The 23,551-nt window shown below is 43.6% G+C and overlaps 1 protein-coding gene and 1 pseudogene across 1 annotated transcript in view; one reads left to right on the forward strand and one right to left on the reverse strand.

Annotated features, from left to right (window-relative positions):
* Kiaa0319 (KIAA0319 ortholog) overlaps nt 1-19,928 on the forward strand; it is a 50,818-nt gene extending 30,890 nt beyond the window's left edge. The window contains exons 16-20 of the mRNA XM_032884493.1: nt 7,313-7,455; nt 9,404-9,526; nt 11,203-11,293; nt 13,090-13,181; nt 18,804-19,928. Coding sequence (XP_032740384.1) covers nt 7,313-7,455; nt 9,404-9,526; nt 11,203-11,293; nt 13,090-13,181; nt 18,804-18,982 — 628 coding nt within the window. The 3' untranslated portion in view covers nt 18,983-19,928. The remainder of the gene's footprint in view (nt 1-7,312; nt 7,456-9,403; nt 9,527-11,202; nt 11,294-13,089; nt 13,182-18,803) is intronic.
* Nucleotides 16,838-17,138, reverse strand: LOC116883378 (annotated as a pseudogene).
* Nucleotides 19,929-23,551: the final 3,623 nt, after the last annotated feature.

The raw sequence follows: 23,551 nt of genomic DNA on the forward strand, positions 1-23,551 counted from the left end.
GGCAAGAAACTAATCGTCTTGGCAACAAAACAAAGCGAAGAAAAGCACACAAACATAACACATCCAAGTATGAATATAACAGGAAGCAATAATCACTATTCCTTAATATCTGTCAACATCAATGGCCTCAACTCCCCAATAAAAAGACATAGATTAACAAACTGGATACGCAACGAGGACCCTGCATTCTGCTGCCTACAGGAAACACACCTCAGAGACAAAGACAGACACTACCTCAGAGTGAAAGGCTGGAAAACAACTTTCCAGGCAAATGGTCGGAAGAAGCAAGCTGGAGTAGCCATTCTAATATCAAATAAAGTCAATTTTCAACTAAAAGTCATCAAAAAAGATAAGGAAGGACACTTTATATTTATCAAAGGAAAAATCCACCAAGATGAACTCTCAATCCTAAATATCTATGCCCCAAATACAAGGGCACCTACATACGTAAAAGAAACCTTACTAAAGCTCAAAACACACATTGCACCTCACACAATAATAGTAGGAGACTTCAACACCCCACTCTCATCAATGGACAGATCATGGAAACAGAAATTAAACAGAGACATAGACAGACTAAGAGAAGTCATGAGCCAAATGGACTTAATGGATATTTATAGAACGTTCTACCCTAATGCAAAAGGATATACCTTCTTCTCAGCTCCTCATGGTACTTTCTCCAAAATTGACCATATAATTGATCAAAAAACGGGCCTCAACAGGTACAGAAAGATAGAAATAATCCCATGCGTGCTATCGGACCACCACGGCCTAAAGCTGGTCTTCAATAACAATAAGGGAAGAATGCCCACATATACGTGGAAATTGAACAATGCTCTACTCAATGATAACCTGGTCAAGGAAGAAATAAAGAAAGAAATTAAAAACTTTTTAGAATTTAATGAAAATGAAGGTACAACATACCCAAACTTATGGGACACAATGAAAGCTGTGCTAAGAGGAAAACTCATAGCGCTGAGTGCCTGCAGAAAGAAACAGGAAAGAGCATATGTCAGCAGCTTGACAGCACACCTAAAAGCTCTAGAACAAAAAGAAGCAAATACACCCAGGAGGAGTAGAAGGCAGGAAATAATCAAACTCAGAGCTGAAATCAACCAACTAGAAACAAAAAGGACCATAGAAAGAATCAACAGAACCAAAAGTTGGTTCTTTGAGAAAATCAACAAGATAGATAAACCCTTAGCCAGACTAACGAGAGGACACAGAGAGCGTGTCCAAATTAACAAAATCAGAAATGAAAAGGGAGACATAACTACAGATTCAGAGGAAATTCAAAAAATCATCAGATCTTACTATAAAAGCCTATACTCAACAAAACTTGAAAATCTGCAGGAAATGGACAATTTCCTAGACAGATACCAGGTACCGAAGTTAAATCAGGAACAGATAAACCAGTTAAACAACCCCATAACTCCTAAGGAAATAGAAGCAGTCATTAAAGGTCTCCCAACCAAAAAGAGCCCAGGTCCAGACGGGTTTAGTGCAGAATTCTATCAGACCTTCATAGAAGACCTCGTACCAATATTATTCAAACTATTCCACAAAATTGAAACAGATGGAGCACTACCGAACTCCTTCTATGAAGCCACAATTACTCTTATACCTAAACCACATAAAGACCCAACAAAGAAAGAGAACTTCAGACCAATTTCCCTTATGAACATCGACATTTAAAAATACTCAACAAAATTCTGGCAAACCGAATCCAAGAGCACATCAAAACAATCATCCACCATGATCAAGTAGGCTTCATCCCAGGCATGCAGGGATGGTTTAATATCTGGAAAACCATCAACGTGATCCATTATATAAACAAACTGAAAGAACAAAACCACATGATCATTTCATTAGATGCTGAGAAAGCATTTGACAAAATTCAACACCCCTTCATGATAAAAGTCCTGGAAAGAATAGGAATCCAAGGCCCATACCTAAACATAGTAAAAGCCATATACAGCAAACCAGTGGCTAACATTAAACTAAATGGAGAGAAACTTGAAGCAATCCCACTAAAATCAGGGACTAGACAAGGCTGCCCACTCTCTCCCTACTTATTCAATATAGTTCTTGAAGTTCTAGCCAGAGCAATCAGACAACAAAAGGAGGTCAAGGGATACAGATCGGAAAAGAAGAAGTCAAAAATATCACTATTTGCAGATGATATGATAGTATATTTAAGTGATCCCAAAAGTTCCACCAGAGAACTACTAAAGCTGATAAACAACTTCAGCAAAGTGGCTGGGTATAAAATTAACTCAAATAAATCAGTAGCCTTCCTCTACACAAAAGAGAAACAAGCCGAGAAAGAAATTAGGGAAACGACACCCTTCATAATAGACCCAAATAATATAAAGTACCTCGTGTGACTTAACCAAGCAAGTAAAAGATCTGTATGATAAGAACTTCAAGACTCTGAAGAAAGAAATTGAAGAAGACCTCAGAAGATGGAAAGATCTCCCATGCTCATGGATTGGCAGGATTAATATAGTAAAAATGGCCATTTTACCAAAAGCGTCTACAGATTCAATGCAATCCCCATCAAAATACCAATCCAATTCTTCAAAGAGTTAGACAGAACAATTTTCAAATTCATCTGGAATAACAAAAAACCCAGGATAGCTAAAACTATCCTCAACAATAAAAGGACTTCAGGGGGAATCACTATCCCTGAACTCAAGCAGTATTACAGAGCAATAGTGATAAAAACTGCATGGTATTGGTACAGAGACAGACAGATAGACCAATGGAATAGAATTGAAGACCCAGAAATGAACCCACACACTTATGGTCACTTGATTTTTGACAAAGGAGCCAAAACCATCCAATGGAAAAAAGATAGCATTTTCAGCAAATGGTGCTGGTTCAACTGGAGGTCAACATGTAGAAGAATGCAGATCGATCCATGCTTATCACCCTGTACAAAGCTTAAGTCCAAGTGGATCAAGGACCTCCACATCAAACCAGACACACTCAAACTAATAGAAGAAAAACTAGGGAAGCATCTGGAACACATGGGCACTGGAAAAAATTTCCTGAACAAAACACCAATGGCTTATGCTCTAAGATCAAGAATCGACAAATGGGATCTCATAAAACTACAAAGCTTCTGTAAGGCAAAGGACACTGTGGTTAGGACAAAACGGCAACCAACAGATTGGGAAAAGATCTTTACCAATCCTACAACAGATAGAGGCCTTATATCCAAAAATATTCAAAGAACTCAAAAGTTAGACCGCAGGGGACAAATAACCCTATTAAAAAATGGGGTTCAGAGCTAAACAAAGAATTCACAGCTGAGGAATGCTGAATGGCTGAGAAACACCTAAAGAAATGTTCAACATCTTTAGTCATCAGGGAAATGCAAATCAAAACAACCCTGAGATTTCACCTCACACCAGTGAGAATGGCTAAGATCAAAAACTCAGGTGACAGCAAATGCTGGCGAGGATGCGGAGAAAGAGGAACACTCCTCCATTGTTGGTGGGGTTGCAGACTGGTACAACCATTCTGGAAATCAGTCTGGAGGTTTCTCAGAAAATTGGACATTGAACTGCCTGAGGATCCAGCTATACCTCTCTTGGGCATATACCCAAAAGATGCCCCAACATATAAAACGTGCTCCACTATGTTCATCGCAGCCTTATTTATAATAGCCAGAAGCTGGAAAGAACCCAGACGCCCTTCAACAGAGGAATGGATACAGAAAATGTGGTACATCTACACAATGGAATATTACTCAGCTATCAAAAACAACGACTTTATGAAATTCATAGGCAAATGGTTGGAACTGGAAAATATCATCCTGAGTGAGCTAACCCAATCACAGAAAGACATACATGGTATGCACTCACTGATAAGTGGCTATTAGCCCAAATGCTTGAATTACCCTAGATGCCTAGAACAAATGAAACTCAAGACGGATGATCAAAATGTGAATGCTTCACTCCTTCTTTAAAAGGGGAACAAGAATACCCTTGGCAGGGAAGAGAGAGGCAAAAGATTAAAACAGAGACTGAAGGAACACCCATTCAGAGCCTGCCCCACATGTGGCCCATACATATACAGCCACCCAATTAGACAAGATGGATGAAGCAAAGAAGTGCAGACCGACAGGAGCCGGATGTAGATCGATCCTGAGAGACACAGCCAGAATACAGCAAATACAGAGGCGAATGCCAGCAGCAAACCACTGAACTGAGAAACGGGACCCCCATTGAAGGAATCAGAGAAAAGAACTGGAAGAGCTTGAAGGGCTTGAGACCCCATATGTACAACAATGCCAAGCAACCAGAGCTTCCAGGGACTAAGCCACTACCTAAAGGCTATACATGGACTGACCCTGGACTCTGACCTCATAGGTAGCAATGAATATCCTAGTAAGAGCACCAGTGGAAGGGGAAGCCCTGGGTCCTGCTAAGACTGAACCTCCAGTGAACTAGACTGTTGGGGGGAGGGTGGCAATGGAGGGAGGGTGGGGAGGGGAACACCCATAAGGAAGGGGGGAGGGAAGGGGATGTTTGCCCGGAAACCGGGAAAGGGAATAACACTCGAAATGTATATAAGAAATATTCAAGTTAATAAAAAAAATATATATATAAAAAAAAAGAGTTGCCATGTTCATGGTGTCTCTTTATAGCAATACACCCTTAACTAAGATACAAGATGAGATTGCTAATCTCAGTTGTCAACTTGATCTAAAACAATCAGCTAGGAGATGACCCTCTGGATATATCTGGGTGTTTGTTGTTTTTGTTGTTGTTGTTGTTTGTTTTTTTTAAAATTTATTTATTTTATTTTTATGTATATACTGTAGCTGTCTTTAGATACACCAGAAGAGGGCATCTGATCCTATTACAGATGTTTGTGAACTACCATGTAGTTGCTAGGAACTGAACTCAGGACCTCTAGAAGAGTAGTCAGTGCTCTTAACTGCTAAGCCATCTCTTCAGCTCCTGGATATATCTGTTGAATAATTGTTTTGATTAGGTTTATTGAGATGGGAAGACCTATGCACTGTGGGTGGTATCATTCCCTAGGCAGAGGATCCTGGTCTGTATAAAAAGGAGAAAGTGAACTGAACATAGGTGTTCATTATTTTCTTCTTTTGAACTGTGCATGAGCAGATGCCCAAGCTCCTCCTACCAGGACTTCCTCAAACCATAAGTCCCAAAGATTCCATTTTGCTTAAGATTCTTTTGCCATGACAATAGGAAAAGAACCTAGGCAGAATATCAGTACCAGGAGTAGGGCCAATGCGGTGATAAGTGTGACCATGTGGTTCATAGGCTTTTGGAACGTTTGTGGAAAGAATATGTAAGAATTTGGAACTTTGGGGTAGAAAAGCTCTATGACACTATAAGCAAAGCTTAGGGGACAAGAATGTTGAAAGACATATGGACAGTGAACAGATGCCCAGCTCATGAGGTTTCTTCAGAAGAACTCTATCAGGACTTGGGATAGGGTCCATTCATGTGATATTTTTCTAAGAATTTAGTTTAATTCTGTCCATGTCCTACAAACTTAGATGGAATTGAAATAAAGCTAACAGATTAATATTTTAGGCAGAGGAAATTTCAGGCCAAGAGAGTATTCAAGCTGGTGCTGAAAAGACTTCTGGTCTCAACATGCATGTACATACCTGCACATGCACCACACACACACACACACACACACACACACACACACACACACCTTTTAATACCTGTTTATTGCTTGCCTATAAAATGGCAACAATCTAAAGGTTATACCATAGCAACTGTTCAGAGCACCTTGTGTTGCTGGCACAGACGTAAAATGAACAGACACTATGAAAAAACTAGTTATAGAATTAGTTACCTATGCAGTTATTGAGGGGAATAAAAAAAAAAACCTTACATCTACGTTAAAAAGTATCTATGGACAGTCTCAACATATATTCATTACAGAGAGTAAGCAACCTAAATGTCCATCCATGGATAAAAGTGGTATCCGGGATCTGGGGAGATAGGGCAGTTGGTAAGGTATTTTACCATGCAGGCATGAAGACCTGAGTTTGATCCAGAACTCAAGTAAAAATCTGGACAAAGCCAGCAAAGAAAAATAACTCAGCAAGTAAAGACGCCTGCTACTGGGCCTGATGACCCACGTGGTAGAGAGAGAGAACTGTCTTCTGACTTCCACGCATGGACTGTGGCATGTGTGCACGCCCTCCACCCCCCACAACACACATTCAAATAAATGTAAGAAAATGGTGGTGGTTGTAGCTTTTCTGTTGTGATGAAACACCATGGCCAAAAGAGCCATTTATGGAAGAAAGCATCTATCTCAGGCTTACCGTTCCAGAGGGTATCATGTTAGAGGCATGGCAGCAAGCAGCAGGCATGATGGCAGGAGCAGGAAGCTGAGAAATCACAGCTTCAACCACAGACATAAAGCAGGAGTGACCTGAGGTGGAGTGGGCTATGACTCTCACAGCCTGCTTGCAGTAACATGCTTGCTCCAGCAAGCCTGAACCACACAAACCCCCACACAGCACTACCAGCTGGGACCATTGTGCTCAAATATGTGAGGCCATGGGGAGCATTCTTAGGTCACCCTACAATGGTGGCTGGAGGGCGGGGAGTGGTTAGGGAAGGATCCTTGGGGCTCACTGGTCATCCAGCCTAGCCTAATCGGTGAGCCCCAGGCCTCCAATGAGAGACTTTGTCTCAGGGTCTGTCAAGATGGCGCAGGAATTAAGAGCACTGGCTGCCTTTCACCGAATCTGGGCTTGCTCCCAGCACACACATGGCAGCTCACAACTTGCTGTAACTCCAGCCCTGGGGAATCTGATGCCCTCTTCAGGCCTCTGTAGGCACCAGGCACACGAGTGGCACACAGGTTGTTAAGTGGATGACCACATGTAGCCACATACATAAAATAAATGCATAAGTAAATAAGTAAATATCCCCCATCCCTCTCTTTAAAGAAAGATCCTGTTTTATAAAACAAGTTGGATGTCTTCTGAGGAATGACACCCAAAGTTGACCTTGGACATCTACATGTACACCTCTAACAAGCAGACAAATTATACAAATTATTAACTATTTACAGAAATACACACACACACACCACACCACACCACACCACACCACACCACACCACACCACACCACACCACACCACACCAGAATATTATTTGGCAATAAAATGAGTCCATCACAGAGTTGTAGTGGTCTCGTTTCTCAACTGTGCAGGTCCAATAGGTGGCTGAGGTGAAACGTCTGGCTGACCGCTGTCTAATGATGTGACCGTCCTCTTTGTCTCTTCTACAGCACTGTGATTGTATTTTATGTACAGAGTGGGTCACCTTTCAAGGTTCTCAGAGCTGCTGACGTGGCCAGGAATCTGCACAAGCAGCTTTCCAAGGAGAAGGGGGCTTTCCTGCTTTTCAAGGTCTTGAGGATAGACACAGCAGGTACCTCTCCCACAGAAGCATTATAATAAAGCAGTCGGACGGGCTCTTCACAGATGAGTTTTATAGGCACAACATGGGCATGGTTGTAGTTCGAATGTAAAATGTTCCCTACAGTCTTTCAACACTTGAATCCCAGCTGGTGGCACTGTTTAGAAGATTCTGGAACTTTTAGGAGGTGGAGCCCTGGCAGCAGGTCTCTGTCTTCATCTCACAAGTAAATGCTAATGAAGATAGTCATCTAAGAGTTTTCAGAATATGACATAATGTTTACACAAATTTAATTTGTTTCAGACATGTGTTAGTTTACACTTAACACTCTCACTAATAACGTGGAGAACTTGGTAACTTGATCTTTCTCAAAGTAGAGTCATTTGTTTTTCTTTTCTTTTTTTTTTTCTTTTTTTTCGGAGCTGGGGACCGAACCCAGGGCCTTGCGCTTGCTAGGCAAGCGCTCTACCACTGAGCTAAATCCCCAACCCCCATTTGTTTTTCTAAAGCCCAAAGCAGTGATTTATTATAGAAAATTTGAGAGCTGGGTGTGGTGTCCATGCCTTTAATCCCAGCACTCAGGAGGCAGAGGCAGGTAGACCTCTGTGTTTGTGGGCAGCTTGGTCTACAGAGTGAGTTCCAGGGAAACTAGAACTACACAGAGAAACCCTGTTCTGAAATTTTTTTGTTGTTTGAATCTGAAAGAGACAAAGAAGAAAACAATCTTCTAGTTTGCAGAGTTTAGAATTTCCATCTTCCAAACATAACTTTTGATACTATTTTGATGTATTTCGTTCAAGTTTCTCCATCTTTAGGAAAAATAATATGATCAGGATGATTTGATATGTTTTGAGTGTGCTTTTGTGTGTGTGTGTGTGTGTGTGTGTGTGTGTGTGTGTGTGTGTGTTGCTGGGGATTCAACCTCATGTCTTACACATGCTAGGCTCTACCACTGAGTTTCATCACAGCTCTTGCAATGTCTTTGGACTTTACATCATGTCACAACTATTTCTCCAAATCCCTTAGAATTCCTTTCCCATGAGACACTCACGGCTGCCTGGTCTTCCTCCCTGGATGTGTTCTGTAATCACACACCTACTCTGTGGCCTGTAGGAATGACTGTGAATAGTGTTCCAGTAAAGACCAAGCGCTGTGCACACCCAGTTGGTTTCAGTGCACGTGTTCTTAGAGGTTATGTATTACACTGGTAAAGGCCCAGGCCCGTTCTATGATATGGATGGGCTTTTCCCTACGTTTGCTTCCTGATGAGTTGGTAGATGATAAGAGTTTATGCTTCTGTTTTAGTGGTGGTGGTAAGGGTGAGACAGGCCTTATTATGTAGACCTGGTACTTTCTGTGTAGCCCAGGTTAGCCTCAAACCTGCAGCAATCTTCCTGCTTCAGTGTCTTGAGTGCTAGGACTTTAGGTATCTTTTATCATGCTTGTCATAAGAGAGTTTTTGTTTTGTTTTCTTTTTTTTTTTTCTAAGACAAGACTTCTCTGTATAGCCCTGGTTGTCCTAGAACTCACTTTGTAGACCAGGTTGGCCTCTAAACTCAAGAGATCTGCCTGCATCTGCCTCCTGAGTGCTGAGATAAAGGGTTAAGGGCACATATTACTATTCCTTGGCAGCTACTTCTTCTTCTCCTTCTCCTCCTTTTTAAAGATTTATTTATTTTATTTATATGAGTATACTGTAGTCGTTTTCACACACCATAGGAGGGCATTGGATCCCATTATAGATGATCGTGAGCCACCATGTGATTGCTGGGAATTGAAGTCAGGACCTCTGGAAGAGCAGTCAGTGCTCCTAACCGCTGAGCCATCTCTCCAGTCCTTTTGGCTGGCTTCTTAAGATATTTTTAATTCACCCATTTGTTTTGGGCCTCTACTATGGAAATGGAAAAGCAGGAATCTTCTTTTGGCTGTGGTAACCTCATCTCTGCACCACCTTTTACAGGATGCCTTCTCAAGTGTTCAGGCCATGGTCACTGTGACCCCATCACAAAGCGCTGCATTTGCTCCCAGCTGTGGATGGAGAACCTCCTACAGCGGTACATGTGGGATGGCGAGAGCAACTGTGGTGAGTGGTGTGTGTGTGGTGGCGGCTTCTGGTGTGCTTCTTGAAGATAGTCATTTCTTCCCGACTCAGTACCCAGAACCATCCAATAGCATTCTTTCCTGAAGTCCAGGAGACCCATTCTCTTAGTTGTACATTAAAACCTTGTCTCACTCTGTCACTGGGGACTCCTCTGTAAAACCTGTAAGATAGATTTGGCAGGGCTGCTCTAAGAAACAACTGCCTCCCGACTTTCCCCCTCAGATTGTACCTGCTGTGACTTAGGATGTTAGGACTTTATAAGGACATACCTCTTATGTATTCTGTTAAGATAATACAAAATGGGAAATGTACCCCACACTGCTAGGGGTGAGCCCAAGCAGGTACCAGCCATAGGAACACAGTCTTGTCCCATAGCCCATGCTGGTACCCTTCTTCAGTTCCTTTAGAGAGAAACCCCACCCCACCTTAATCCCTCCTAAATATCAGAAATGAAACCAGCTTCTAGGGAGATGGCATGATAGTTAATCAGGTTAAGCATAAGAATTTGTTCCATTGGTGTCTTGGTTTGTTTATTTTTGTTTTTGAGACAGCATCTCTCTATGCTGTCCTTGTTGTCCTGAAATTCTTTCTGTAGACTAGGCTGGCTTTGAACTCACAGAGATCTGCCTGTCTCTAACTTCCAAGAGATGGGCTCAAAAGCACGTGCCAGTGTCTTAGGCACCCATTGCTATTTTTGCCCCTAAGTTATTACTGCAAAGCGTAGGACATAGAAGGAATGAAGAATAGTTCCTAAATTGACCTCTGGCCCTGTGTCTTCATGACACAGGCAACCAAAACCCTTAGCTTGCTTTATGGAGACCATGCTGTAGGTCTGAGGATATAGCCTAGTAGGTAGAGTGCTTGCCTGGTATAGCCAAAGCCTTGCACTCAGTCTTTCATAGATAGAGTCTCACATAAAACGATGTGTAGGGGGGTTGAGGATTTAGCTCAGTGGTAGAGCGATTGCCTAGCAAGCACAAGGCCCTGGGTTTGGCCCCCAGCTCCGAAAACAAAACCAAAACCAAACCAAAACAAAACAAAAAAAACCCATGTGTAGGGCACACACCCATAATCTCAGTACTGGGCATGTAGAATAGGAGGATCAGATGTTCAAGATCATCCTTGGTTATGTAATGAATTCAAGACCAGCCTGGATTACATAGACAAGAGTCTATCTCAAAAAGGAGAAAATGAGGAGAAAGAGAAAGAAGAGGAAGAGGAGGAAGAAGAGGAAGATGGGGGAGGGAAGGAGGATGAAGAGGAGAAGAAAAAGTACCATGGAGATCTTTTTAGGGGGAAAGGTTATTATGATTCTCAGGATTCTGGAACGAACATCTTAATATTTCATACATTTGTATGTAGGAGGCATAGCTGCTTCACTGATTCTTTTCAGTTATTTTGTATTTCCAGTTCTCAAGTCAGCCTGAACTATGTGCCTGAGGTCCCTGAGTTATGTGCCTCATGAGGTCCCTCAACCAATCCACCAGACAAAGCCACCAGTCTGCTGTTCTGATTGGCACCTGGCTTTTCTGTCTGTCCCCCACAGTGATCTCCGCACCACAGCTAGCTGCAGCTCAGACGGACTCTTTGGAGTCATCAGAACAAAGCTGCTTAGCAAACGGTTTATCATTGTGCACTCTGGCCTTTTCCTTTTGTAGAGTGGAGTGTATTCTACGTGGCAGCTCTGGCGTTGACCCTAACAGTGCTAACTGGAGCTGTGACTTGGGTGTGCATCTGCTGTTGCAGGAGGTACCTAATACGCTTGCTCATTGTGTGCAAAGACGCTTCACTGGGGCGATCATAGCTTCGGGCTTTTTTTGCTTGGGTTTGTCTCGCTGCTTAACTGGTTGATTAACTGACAACCAGGTTTTAAAACAAACTGGACTTTACAGATCTAGGCATGTGTGTCTCAGTAAATGGATCAATACTGGGGCGGCTTTTTCTCATTGAAGTTTTCACCTTCTAGCAGGGCCTACCATTCTATATGAAACCTACTATATAAAAATACATATTACATAGTATATGCAGATAAAATTATATATGTAAATACATATTACATGGTATTTACAGATAAAATTGTGTGTGTGTGTGTGTGCATATATGTTAGGAATTGAACCTAATATCTTGTATGTGCAAGGGAGGCACTCTACCACTGAGCTATATCTCTACCCCTCCCCCCATACACACACCTAATAGTAACTCTGTCTTACATGTCACCAGAGCTGTGCACAGGTGGCCTTCCATGTCTCAGCAGAGAAAGACATTGTAGAAATGTGTGGGTCTAATTTGTAGACGTGGTTATAGGAAGTGACAATTGGATCAGTCTGAATCCTTTAGTCCATCTAAACCATGAAGAGAGACGATGGCATACCCAAGCGACCCTTTAGGGTTTTCTTATTTTTCTTCTGAGAATGAAGGTGACATCTGAGAAGCCCATAGGCTGTCATTGTCAGAATCTCCCAGAACACCATGCTCAGCCCTCATGAGGAGTTTGGAAAGGAAAGATACCACTAGACCTCAGAAGAGAGTGGTAGGCTCATCTTCCTATAGGGAGACACTGTATTGTCTAAAGCTGTACTTTTAAAAAGGCATACTGAAACGAATAGCTGTTTCCAGAAATGCTGTTTACATTGAGATCCACTTGTGATTGCACTCCCAGCAATAGGGGTGAGCTTAAGAAGAGGCCCAAATCCCAGAACCATGTGGGACAGGCTCCCTGATTGAGTGTGGCTGTGAATGTTCTACATCTCAGGATTGCATCTAGCAATTAAATGGTGCTGACTTTGAACATCTACTGAGCATTTGCATTTCTGATCCATAATGATGGGCTCTAATTATACTGCTGTATTTGGCCCTCCCAGAAACCACAGGAGAAAGGGACTCTTCTGGAGGCGAGGGTATGGGACACAGATGTCTTATATAGTATTCTCAAAGTCTCCAGCCAGCAAGGACTAAACTGAGACTGGGAAGCCCTTGCTCTTAATGACACATGATCAGAGCAGTTATTGCCTGACAGATGCACACCTTAGTGTAGTAGTCATTTGTCTGTTCGCTTGTTTTGTAACCGTGTTTTCACTATTTAGCCCTGGGTTCTGGGACTTGACTTGCTAGGTAGAGCAGGCTGGCCGAGAACTCAGAGAGCTGCTTGCCTCTGCTTCCTGAGTTTAGTGTAGTTTTAATGAGTGTTTTCAAGTGATCCTTTGCAGCTTATTGTGAGGCACAAAGGATCAACCCAGTTTTGATGTCTTGTAGGAAAAATGAAAGACAGAGTTATTTCTAAGATAGGTGTGGGGCTTCAGTGTCTTATCCCTTCTGTGTTCCCTCCCTCTGGGACAGTCCTGTGTCTCTGAACATTCTTAGTGAGCAGTGGTTTGGAGGAATATTGCTCACCCAGGGCTTTCTGAGGTGCCTGGGCTGTATACAGATGTTGAGCATTGCTTGACTGGACTCCAGCACCTCGGTTTCAGGGGAACCCTTTTTTTAGGTGGAAAAGATCCCAAGTGCCACTCTGAGCATTCAATCTAGCATTTCATTGTTTCTTCCAGACGAAAAAGGACTAAGATAAGGAAGAAAACAAAGTACACCATCCTAGACAACATGGACGAACAGGAAAGAATGGAACTGAGGCCCAAATATGGTAAGACTCTTTCCTTTGAACGCCTTACTTAGGCATTGGCCAGAGAGTTAGGCTGGGTGAGAGGGAGACTAATGTGGAATCAATACTTAGGACAGAAGAGCAAACCTGGGAGTCTGCAAGGAAAGACAGACAACATCAATCCCCTGGGCAGGATACCTGAGATACAGTTACCAGGATGCTCATGGTAACTGTGGACCTCCCATCCACTTCAGTTAACCTTTGTTTTTTTTTTTTTTTTTTTGGTTCTTTCTTTCCGGAGCTGGGGACTGAACAGGGCCTTTGCGCTTGCTAGGCAAGCACTCTACCACTGAGCTAAATCCCCAACCCCTTCAGTTAACCTTTGGATTCTTACCTATAGCTATCACTTATGTAATGCGCCTCTGAGGCTGCTCAGTGCTGATTCTGTGAGTTTTCTATACGTCTGGGTTTATAGGTAGCTTAATTCTTTTAGAAAGGTGGAGTCACTTTCAAAGTTGACAACCCAAAATGTTGTCAACAGGGCTGCAGTCTGTAGTACAAACAATTTAATCTTACCCCTAACTAACTTACAAGTGAACAAGACTCAGACTACAGTTATTTTGTGGCTTTGACAATTACTGGGGGGTCACCCTTAATCTACTTTTCTAACTGCTAGCCTGACTACTTCCCCAGTGATGTACCCAAACACTTGCTGTTTCTTCTGGCCACATGCACCTTCTCCTCACTTCTCCTTGTTCTTTGCTTCTCCCCTTCCCCAATTAAGTAAAAACCTACCTACCTCTAATCCCCCCAGTAATTGGCTGTAGCCATTTTTCTTTAATCAATAGTTTTAAATTGAGGGATAAAGTTCATACAACAAAAGCTGGCAAACGTGAGAATTCACTTGTAGGTCTAAACATTCAGTACAGAATTTAGCATTTTAGTACATAGCAACAGACCACCCCCCAAAAATATGAGGAAGCAATCTTGGCCATGAAGAACAAGGTTAACACCTTCTAGTAGGTGGTGTGTGTGTGTGTGTGTGTGTGTGTGTGTGTGTGTGTGTGTGTGTGTGTGTGTTGGTTTGAATAGGAAGGGTCCCTGTAGACTCATGAGTTTGGATGCTTGGTCCATAGGGAATGGAACTGTTAGGAGGTATGGAGGTCGCCATGATCATGGCATCTCTTCTCAGTAATAGAAACCCTAACTCAGACAGGTGAGGAAGGGTGTTGGGGGAGGGATGAGAGGGTGCAAAATGCATGACCCTGTGTAGAAAGTGTGGTTAAGTTGTGACCAAATACCCGACAAGCAGCAGTGTAAGAGAGAAAGTGACTTGGGCCAATAGGTCATTCTTTAGTGACAGGATGCTAACAGAGATGACCAGAGGATAAGATAAGAAGACAGGAGAGCTGGGGTCAGAAGATCGCACACAAGCTCTGTCAGCTGCCAAGCAGGTTTGTTAGGAAGTACAGCATCTCACCTACATCTTACCTACAGTCTTCCTGAAGGAGAACACTGTGATAGTGCCACCAAAAGCTATCATGCAAAGGGGCAAAGTCAGCAGGGAGCTGCTCACGCAGTGTCGCACAAAGGAAACACAGGTATCTCAAATGTGCCACAGACCTAGCACACAGTGGTCTTTGGACTGAAAAACATAGCCTCTTAGGGTGAGAAGAGTCTTCTCAGCATGAAGACACACAGCCCCTCAAGGCCCTGGGCTCAGGCCATTTCTGGCCATGCCAAGCATATTTTTAGTTTTAGACAAGGAACTACGTATACTCCTTTTGTATACCTCAGGGCCCCAGGGAAAAAGCCTTGGCTTGGCCTAACCCTAAACGTGTTTGAGCACACAGTCCATCTCGGTAGGAAGGCCTGGCTGCAGGAGCAGTTCTTGGCTATAGCAATGGTATTTGAGGCCACTTCCTCATATCTGTGTGGGTCTAGGGATGCCAGCACATAACTGTTTTCTCATTCAACCTAAGACCACAGACCACACGATGGCGCAGCCGACACTCAGGGCAGATTGTCCCTAGTCAGTTAACCATCTTTGGAAGAGTTCTTAAAGTCATACAGAGAGATGTACATCACTAATGCATTAAGCAGTGTCTGTCAAGTTGACAATGGAAAATAAGCAAGTCTAAGAGGCCCTGCAGAAGTTCACAGGGAACACCAACAGCAGCTGTCATCTGCTGAGAGCTCACCAGTTGTGTCGCAGGAGTTAATGCAAAGGTGTTATAAAAGTGCTTTATTCCCAAGAGGTTGAGGTGCTTGGGGCTGGTTAGCTCACCAACCTTCTGCTTGATTCATGCCCACTTCTCACAAACCCCTTTTTAGTCACGGAAGCCCATTGTTCTTACAGTGGTGTGTAGTTTCTCAGGTTCCACTTTCCTGCCATCCCATACTGCCTAGTGCCTTTCCATACTTCCCACCATTATTTTTGGTACCCTTTCTCAGATATTTATAATCCCACCTCCAAACTCACAGTTGTAAGTCTCCTTGTCAGCACAGGTACTTTTAGTAAACTTTGCCCGTCTGATCCCAAACCCTGTGAGGCAGATACTATGATTAGTCTTCATTATAGGAGAAGGTGCTAACAAAGATGGAGGAAAGTTTAGTGGATGGTCCAGGAAGCCTGGCTGGGCAGGCTGTCAGCCTCTGTTCCTCAGTGTGCCCTACCCCTGTGTAAGTCTATTCTGGCTACTACCACAACATAAAAGAGAGCGGGGACTTTTAAAACCACACGTGTTTATTTGTCGGGGATCTAGAGTTGGATATTCAAGGTCAAGGTAGCAGATTCAATCTGATGAGGGCTACTTCCTTCCTGGTTAGCACTTTCTCCTTGTATCCCTTCTTCCCTCCCTCCCCCCTCTCTCTCAGGATAGAACTGAAGGTTTTGCAGCATATGCTACACAGCTGTTCCACCACTGTGTGATGTCCCTAGCCTTTTCTTGTGCCTTCTTCCTAAGGGCACTTGAAGCAGTGGCTCTCTTAATCTGCTCTAAACTCCCAGGGAGGTGCATGTGCACTCCTCACTACCTGCCCAAAGGCTTTGGACTCATGAATATATGCAACCTTAATTTTAATATGCCCTAAGCAGCTCAACAGCTGGGCTGCCCCCAAACTTCTGCATTGCTAATGCCTCCCTTCCAATATTCCTGAATTATTATTTAATGATATTTTGTATTTCATCTCTGCTACCCCAGACCCAATCAGGGGTGCGGCGCCTGGGGCCGCTCTTCCCAGATTCTTTTTTTTTTTTTTTTTTTTTTTTTTTTTTTCGGAGCTGGGGACCCGAACCCAGGGCCCAGATTCTTACATGGTTGAATGCTTTCTCTCCTGCCGCTCTCAGGCCTGGTCTTTGTGCTTTCCTGTCTTGGTGGTTCTAAAAACCCTTCCTCTCTCCTGGTTCCCTTGGCCGAGAAACCTAAGGCCCCGCCTCTGTCTCCCTGCCCAGCAACTGGCTGCTGGCAACTTTATTTCCCAATTAGAGCCAACTGGAGGCAGGGACTCTCAGCATCTTACAAGCAGACGTGCAGGTTCCGGTGTGATTTGGGGAGCCGGATTAACACAAATAGCATCAGAACCAATCCGAAACAGGTACTAGTTTTCTCCCTAGGCCCTCGGCTCAGTAACATATCCTCGGCATAGGTTTCAATGTAAGAATGTGGGGGACACCATGGTCAGATCACAGGATCCTTAAAATCCTCAAGATGAACTGGATGCTGCAACAGCTGCCCTCTTGGGTTTAGGTGTTGTTCCTTCACGGAATCCATGTCTGAATCTTCGGTAGACAATCTTTAGGTGCCTCATCCGACCAGTCCCGGTAGTGTTTCACCTCTTAGCCTTGGCACTCCAGTTATACTTTCTCTTGCGCTTGGCAGGGTAGGCACATTTGCCACAGGTCGACTTCTGAAGGAGATAGGCCTTAGAGCCACAGCGGCGGCACAGCGTGTGCGTCTTATTGCGACGCTTTCCAAAGGATGATGTTCCTTTTGGCATCTTGCTTCTACCAGCGAGGCCAAAGAGACCGCCATGGCAACTCTTATAAAAAGAAAGCAGTTAATTGGGGCTGGCTTATAGTTCGGAGGTTTAGTCCATTGTTATCATGGCAGGAGGCAAGGCACACAGGCAGATACAGTGCTGGAGAAGGAGCTGAGGGTTCTGCATCTGGATCAGCAGACGGTGGGAAAAGATTGCCAAACTGGGCATGGCTTGAGCATCTGAAACCTTAGAGCCCCCCCAACCCCCCCAGTGACTACTTCCTCCAACACCTACTCCAACAAGGCCACACCTCCTAATAGTGCCACTCTCTGTGGATACAGTGGCCATCTTCATTCCAACCCTCACAGTGGTGTTCCTGTCTGTGCTTCTCTGTGAGCTTCAGCCTCTCTGGCCTCATTCCTTGTTTCCCACTTGTCATTTGCTCCACACTGTTTTTTGTTTGTTTGTTTGTTTTCCTATAAGTTCTTCTGGATGCTTCTAAATGTTCTTTCTATGCCCTCTTTCTGTCCTCCTACCTCATCATCCCTCTGTGTTCAAATCCATCCTATTTGGACCACTACAGAACTAATCCCAGATACCAGGGAATGTTTGTATCCTCTTGATTCATGTAAGAGTTTTATTTCTTATTTTTTAGATGTTTTGAGTCATGTCATAGATCTATGTTTTAACTCTGTCGTTAAGACACTATAAGTTCTTTTCCAAAAACTTTAGACATTAGTGTTGGTGAGATGGCTCAGTGGATAAAGGTGCTTGTCTCCAAGCCTGACAACGTAAGTTCTGTGCCTGGTGGTGTTTGGAGAAAACTGACTTCTACTGTTGTCTGTCCTCTGGCTTCGATACATATGCCATGGTCCTGCACCCCAGTAATCTTTATATTCTCCTGTTAGACACTATGAGTTAGTTGATATTGGGAATCATATCTTTTTTTTTAAGATTTATTTATTATGTATAAGTACACTGTAGCTGTCTTCAGACACAGGAGAAGAGAGCCTTGGATTCCATTACAGATGGTTGTGAGCCACCATGTAGTTGCTGGGATTTGAACTCAGGACCTCTGGAAGAGCAGTCAGTGCTCTTAACCGCTGAGCCATCTCTCCAGCCCGGGAATCATATTTTTTTTTTTTTTTTTTTTTTTTTTTTGAGCTGGGGACTGAACCCAGGGCCTTGGGCTTGCTAGGCAAGCGCTCTACCACTGAGCTAACCCCCCCCCCCGGGAATCATATCTTAATCCTCTGTTTTGAACCCCTAGAATTCAAGTCATCTATCAAAATATTTAAACTTGGAAGTCATAACAGCATTTATGTGTTGAAGCTCACTTTGCACTAAAAGCTGGCTTCACAGTGAAGGGCTTTACAGTGTAGTTTCATTCAGTGCTCACTACAAACCCATGGGTAGGGGCTTTGTCACCTTCCAGTAGATGAGAAGAGGTTAGGTGTCTTGTCCAGGATTGTGGAGCTGGTGTTATAGCTGAAACACAAATTCAAGATTGACTGACACCGGAAGCCTCTGTCATGCCAACCCATCCGCCATGTAGGTGACTGCTTTAAAGGCCAATGAGTGGGCAATCCACAGTCCTCCCTGGAATGCTTAGGAGTAGACAGACAAAAGGACAGCTGAGAGGAAAGTGCTGCCTGTCTTCACACTCTTCCTGCTTCTCCCCAGGTATCAAGCACAGGAGCACTGAGCACAACTCCAGTCTGATGGTGTCGGAGTCTGAGTTTGAAAGCGACCAGGACACACTATTCAGCCAAGAGAGGATGGAGAGAGGAGTTCTGAAGGGTTCCCTGAATGGCTCTGCTAGAAATGGAGTTTCCTTCGGTTATTACTCAAAGGACAGATAACAGGATGCTGTGGAAGGACCTCACGAGCTTGTGACTCAGTACCGGATGCTGGGAGTTATCACAAAGCTGACTCCTGCTTGGCACAGTTCATTGGCCCCTCTCTCCAGGGGCCTTGCTCTGTGCTCCACAGAGTGATTAAAAGACCCAGGTTTTTGGAACTTTCAAGACACAAAACAAAATCCTGCTTATTCAACTGATGCTCATCAATAGAGAAAAGGGGCACATAAAACCTCTGCGGAGTCGACTGAAAAGTTTTGTGTCTCCGTAGCAAACACTTTATTATAGTTATTGTCCATGATGAAATTAGGCTAACACCCGTTTCTATTTCTAGCCCATAGGAAAGACAAGTTAGGAAGGGTTGATTCTCTTTAGAAGCTGTGACTGCCTTTAAGAACCTTCTAGAAGCAGCTTCTCAGAGGCCCTGCAGGATCAATGTCTAGTTCATCTGCCAGGGAGGAACCATCTGTGTGTAGCTTCCTGTCTCTGATGCAGCCAGCTGTGGCTAGCTAGAAGGTCAGGAACTAAGGAAGCAGCAGAATCTAAGGACAGCAGGCAATAGAGATGGGGAGGGGCGAATGACCTGCAGGTTAAGTGTTGAAGGTAGCCTTTAACATTTTTCTCATTCACTTTCTCTAAGAAAAAGAAACCACGACTGCTTATTATTGTAACTTTTATTGAGAACTCTGTGTAGCACTGCCATGGAAAGCAGGGAGGACTGGGTGACCACAGACATATTCCCAAACTCTAAAATATACTCCTAATGAGGGGACTGTGGTCACCATGTTCTGAGCCCCTACAAAGACTTCCTAGTGAAATAACTGGACAGAATATTCACCATTTATGCTTAAAAACTTATTTAAGGGACTGGAGAAATGGCTATATATAAGACCTCATGGCTCTTGCAGAAGACCTTGGTTCAGTCACCCTTACAACTGTCCAGAACTCCACTTTCAGGGGCTCCAGTGCCCTCTTCTGGTCTCTGGCAGCAGCAGCAGCAGCAGCAGCAGCAGCAGCAGCAGCAGCAGCAGCAGCAGCAGCAGCAGCAGCAGCAGCAGCAGCAGCAGCATGAGGAAAGTGCAGAGTCCATGCAAGTAGTTCATACATGAGCATTAAAAAAATCTTAAAAACACGTTTAAAAATCAAAGAACTAAATTTTATTTTAGTTCTTTACACAAAAAGGATTTATACAATGTCCCCCAAAAAAGCTCCCGCTTTCCCCCCTCAGCCATGGACTGGAGATGATTACAGCCTGAGATGTTGATCAGGTTATAGTAGTTGCCCATGGCCCCGAGACTGCTGGCCTTGGCAATGCCCTTGGCGTTTAGAGAGTGGAAGAGCAGTGCGGTGGTCTGAGCTTAGAGAAAGAGAGCAGAGTGCAGCAGGAATTCAGTGCTAGCCTTGGCGATACAACAGGTTTGAGGGCAACCTGGACTATATGAGATCCTATGTTAAAAAATGAAAAAAGGAAAAGAAAAGGTAAAAGAATTAGAATCACAATTTAAATTTTAGTAATAGAATTTTCTATTTCTGAGCCGAAAACTCAAAAAACCAAAAATTCAGAGGCCCCAGTGTATTATACTTTACTGGTGAATTGATCAAATAAAAACGTGTAGGAATATACTTTTATTTTAAAAGTAATATCTTTATGTCTGTATATCATAGTTCAATATTATCTATAATGTTAGAGGAACAGTGATTTTTTTTATTTTAGCACTAGTATTTAGCTTCATAAGCAGAATCTTCCCTATCCAGTGACCAGGCTGAGGCTAGTTTAGTGGGTAACCGGACGTTTCTGGCACAGAGAATCCAATAAAGCATCAAGCTGAAGCCTGTGAACCCTGCTGCTTTATGTGCACGAGTGTGCATTACTCATAGTTGACCTTCCCAAGTAATCCTGAAAGAAAACATTCCTCTGTGTTAGGCCCCCACTGCAGGTCCAGGGAGCATAAGTGATCTCCACAGGGATGGAGTTAGTAGATCTGGGAATCGAGTGCTAAGGCCTACTTTACAGTGCATGAAGAAGTCCAGACATGTTGGAGGGCAAGTCTTGGAGAACCTTCTAGACTCCTGAAAGTTCTGTTGCTGGGATGAAGAGGAAAGCTTTGAGTGTGCCTGAGAGCAAAAGACAAGTAGGGGATCATGGACCTGGTGTCTCCCACTGGATCCAGCACACTCTAAGCCACCCGTCCTCTAGGTTTGTAGTGGGCTTGCTGGTTGTGTCCCTGGCTGTCTCAGTCTGGTCTCTCTGATCTGTTCATCACAAAAGAACCTTGAGTCTATAGTGAATCAGAAATAAACATCACAGTGGTTACTGGAAAATGGATCCTGTCTTGTGACCCACTTGTTCTCGGGGACTGAAAAGGGGGTAAGCCCTCAGCATCCATCTGGTGCTATCTTGGGACCTGAAGACTCTAAGCTGTTGACAAAGAGAGAAAAACACATCTCTAGAGCAGCAATTCTGCGACCCTTTAATACAGCTCCTCATGTTGTGATCCACACTGCAATTTATTGCTTCCTCATAACTGTAATTTTGCTACTGTTTTGAATCGTATTGCAAATACCTGCTCTCTGACTCCTCTGGAGGATGCAGCACACAGGCTGAGAAACTGCTGTGGAGTGTGGGAGAGCATTTATAGGGTTCAGAGGCTGACAGCACAGCTACTTGCTGATTTAGACAAAGATCAAATGCCAGCATTCCCCAACCGAGTATGTTTAAAACACCTTAAAGACACACATCGAGGAAAGCCGTCACTTGTGATTCTAGCACTTGGAAGGTGGCAGCAGGAAGATCAGGGGTTTAAGAGCACCATGCACAGCTACATACTGTATTCAAGGCCAGCCCAGGATACAGTCTCAAGCAAGCAAACAACCATCTAGTGAAGTAAGAAAATGGTGACATAAATCAGCAGGGAAAGACCCCTGCTGCCAAGCCTGAAGACTTGGGTTCGATTCCTAGGACCCACATGGTAGAGGGAAAGAACCAATGCCCAAAAGTTGCCTTCTGGCCTTCACACAAAATATTTGGCAGTGTATGCTTACACATGCAAGTGTGCACATGCAAGTGTGCACGCACATACACAATCATAATTTAAAAATATGTATTCCTCCATACTTCCTTCACATGGCGAGGAGGACCTTTGTTTTTTTTTCCTTAATGTGTCCAAGATATCTTGGATTTTGAGTCTTGATTTTATTCTTTTAAATGTATTATTTTCCACATGTTTTGAATAAGAAGGTATTGATTCTTGTATAATATTATTAAATACATATGCTGACCTAAGGAAAAGTCTCATTTTCTCTAGAATGTCTTTGAAGGAGAAATATACTTTCCTTAGGCTAACGTAGCTAAATCTGGGACTACAGTTAAGGAGCACTGGCCTGAATTGACACATGTCACCTGCACAACTGCCATGACAAACCTTTCAGGCAGAGGACAGAACACTCTCCAACACTGAGAGATAAGCCTGCTGAGAACAGTCAATTCTGCCAGGCACCTGGGAGGACCGGTTAGTTCTCTGGGCAAGCACTCACCACGGAGTTATATCTCCATCCCTGGGTTTTAGGATTTATATGGTTGAAAAAAAAATGGAAACATTTCAATCACATACCCAGTATGAATTTCAAATTTGTGTGTGTAAATAGTTTTTGGAGCAAGATCACCCGTGTGTTTATGTGTGAATGCCCTCATGACTGCTCTAATCTTATAAAAAGGTTTTAGAAAAACTGTAATAGGGTTGTCTGCAAAGACAAAAACATTTAGCCAGGTATGGTGGCACACTCCTTTGATCGTAGTGCTGAGCAGGCACAGGCAGACAGATTTCCGTGAGCTCAAGGCCAACCTGGTCTACACAGTAAGTTCTAGGACAGCCAGGCTCCACAGAAAGAGTCTGCTCAAACGAAACCAAATCAAACCAAACCAAAAACAAAACCACACTCCTCCAAAACGGACGGAGACTAAAACTAGTATTAGCTGTCTCTATACTGGGAAAGCAAACACAATTTCTGAAACTCAGAGGACCAGAGGAGCAAATGGTTCTCTCTGAAACCAGCTTGAATAAACCAGTCTCGGCTCAGTGGCGTTCTCATAAAGGACATTCTGTTCCCTGCTGGAAACTTTTTGGTTTTTTTTCCTTCCTTCCTTCCTTCCTTCCTTCCTTCCTTCCTTCCTTCCTTCCTTCCTTCCTTCCTTCCTTCCTTTCTTTCTTTCCTCCTCCCTCCTTTTCCTCCTCCTCCTCCTCCTCCTCCTCCTCCTCCTCCTCCTCCTCCTCCTCCTCCTCCTCCTCCTCCTCCTCCTCCTCCTCCTCCTCCTCCCTCCTCCTCCTCCTCCTCTTCTTCTTCTTCTTCTTCTTCTTCTTCTTCTTCTTCTTCTTCTTCTTCTTCTTCTTCTTCTTCTTCTTCTTCTTCTTCCCCCCCATGCCCTCTCTCTCTATCAGACAGCGTAGTCCTGGCTGGCCTGGAGTTTATAGAGCTCTTCCAAGTGTGCTAGGATGAAAGGCCTATGCCACCATGCACAGCCCTGACAGTATTTATAAAAAATAAAGCCAATTCACAACTGGGAATACAGCCCAG

This window comes from Rattus rattus, chromosome 14 (assembly GCF_011064425.1).
Source record: "Rattus rattus isolate New Zealand chromosome 14, Rrattus_CSIRO_v1, whole genome shotgun sequence".
In the NCBI taxonomy this organism is placed as follows: Eukaryota; Metazoa; Chordata; class Mammalia; order Rodentia; family Muridae; genus Rattus; species Rattus rattus.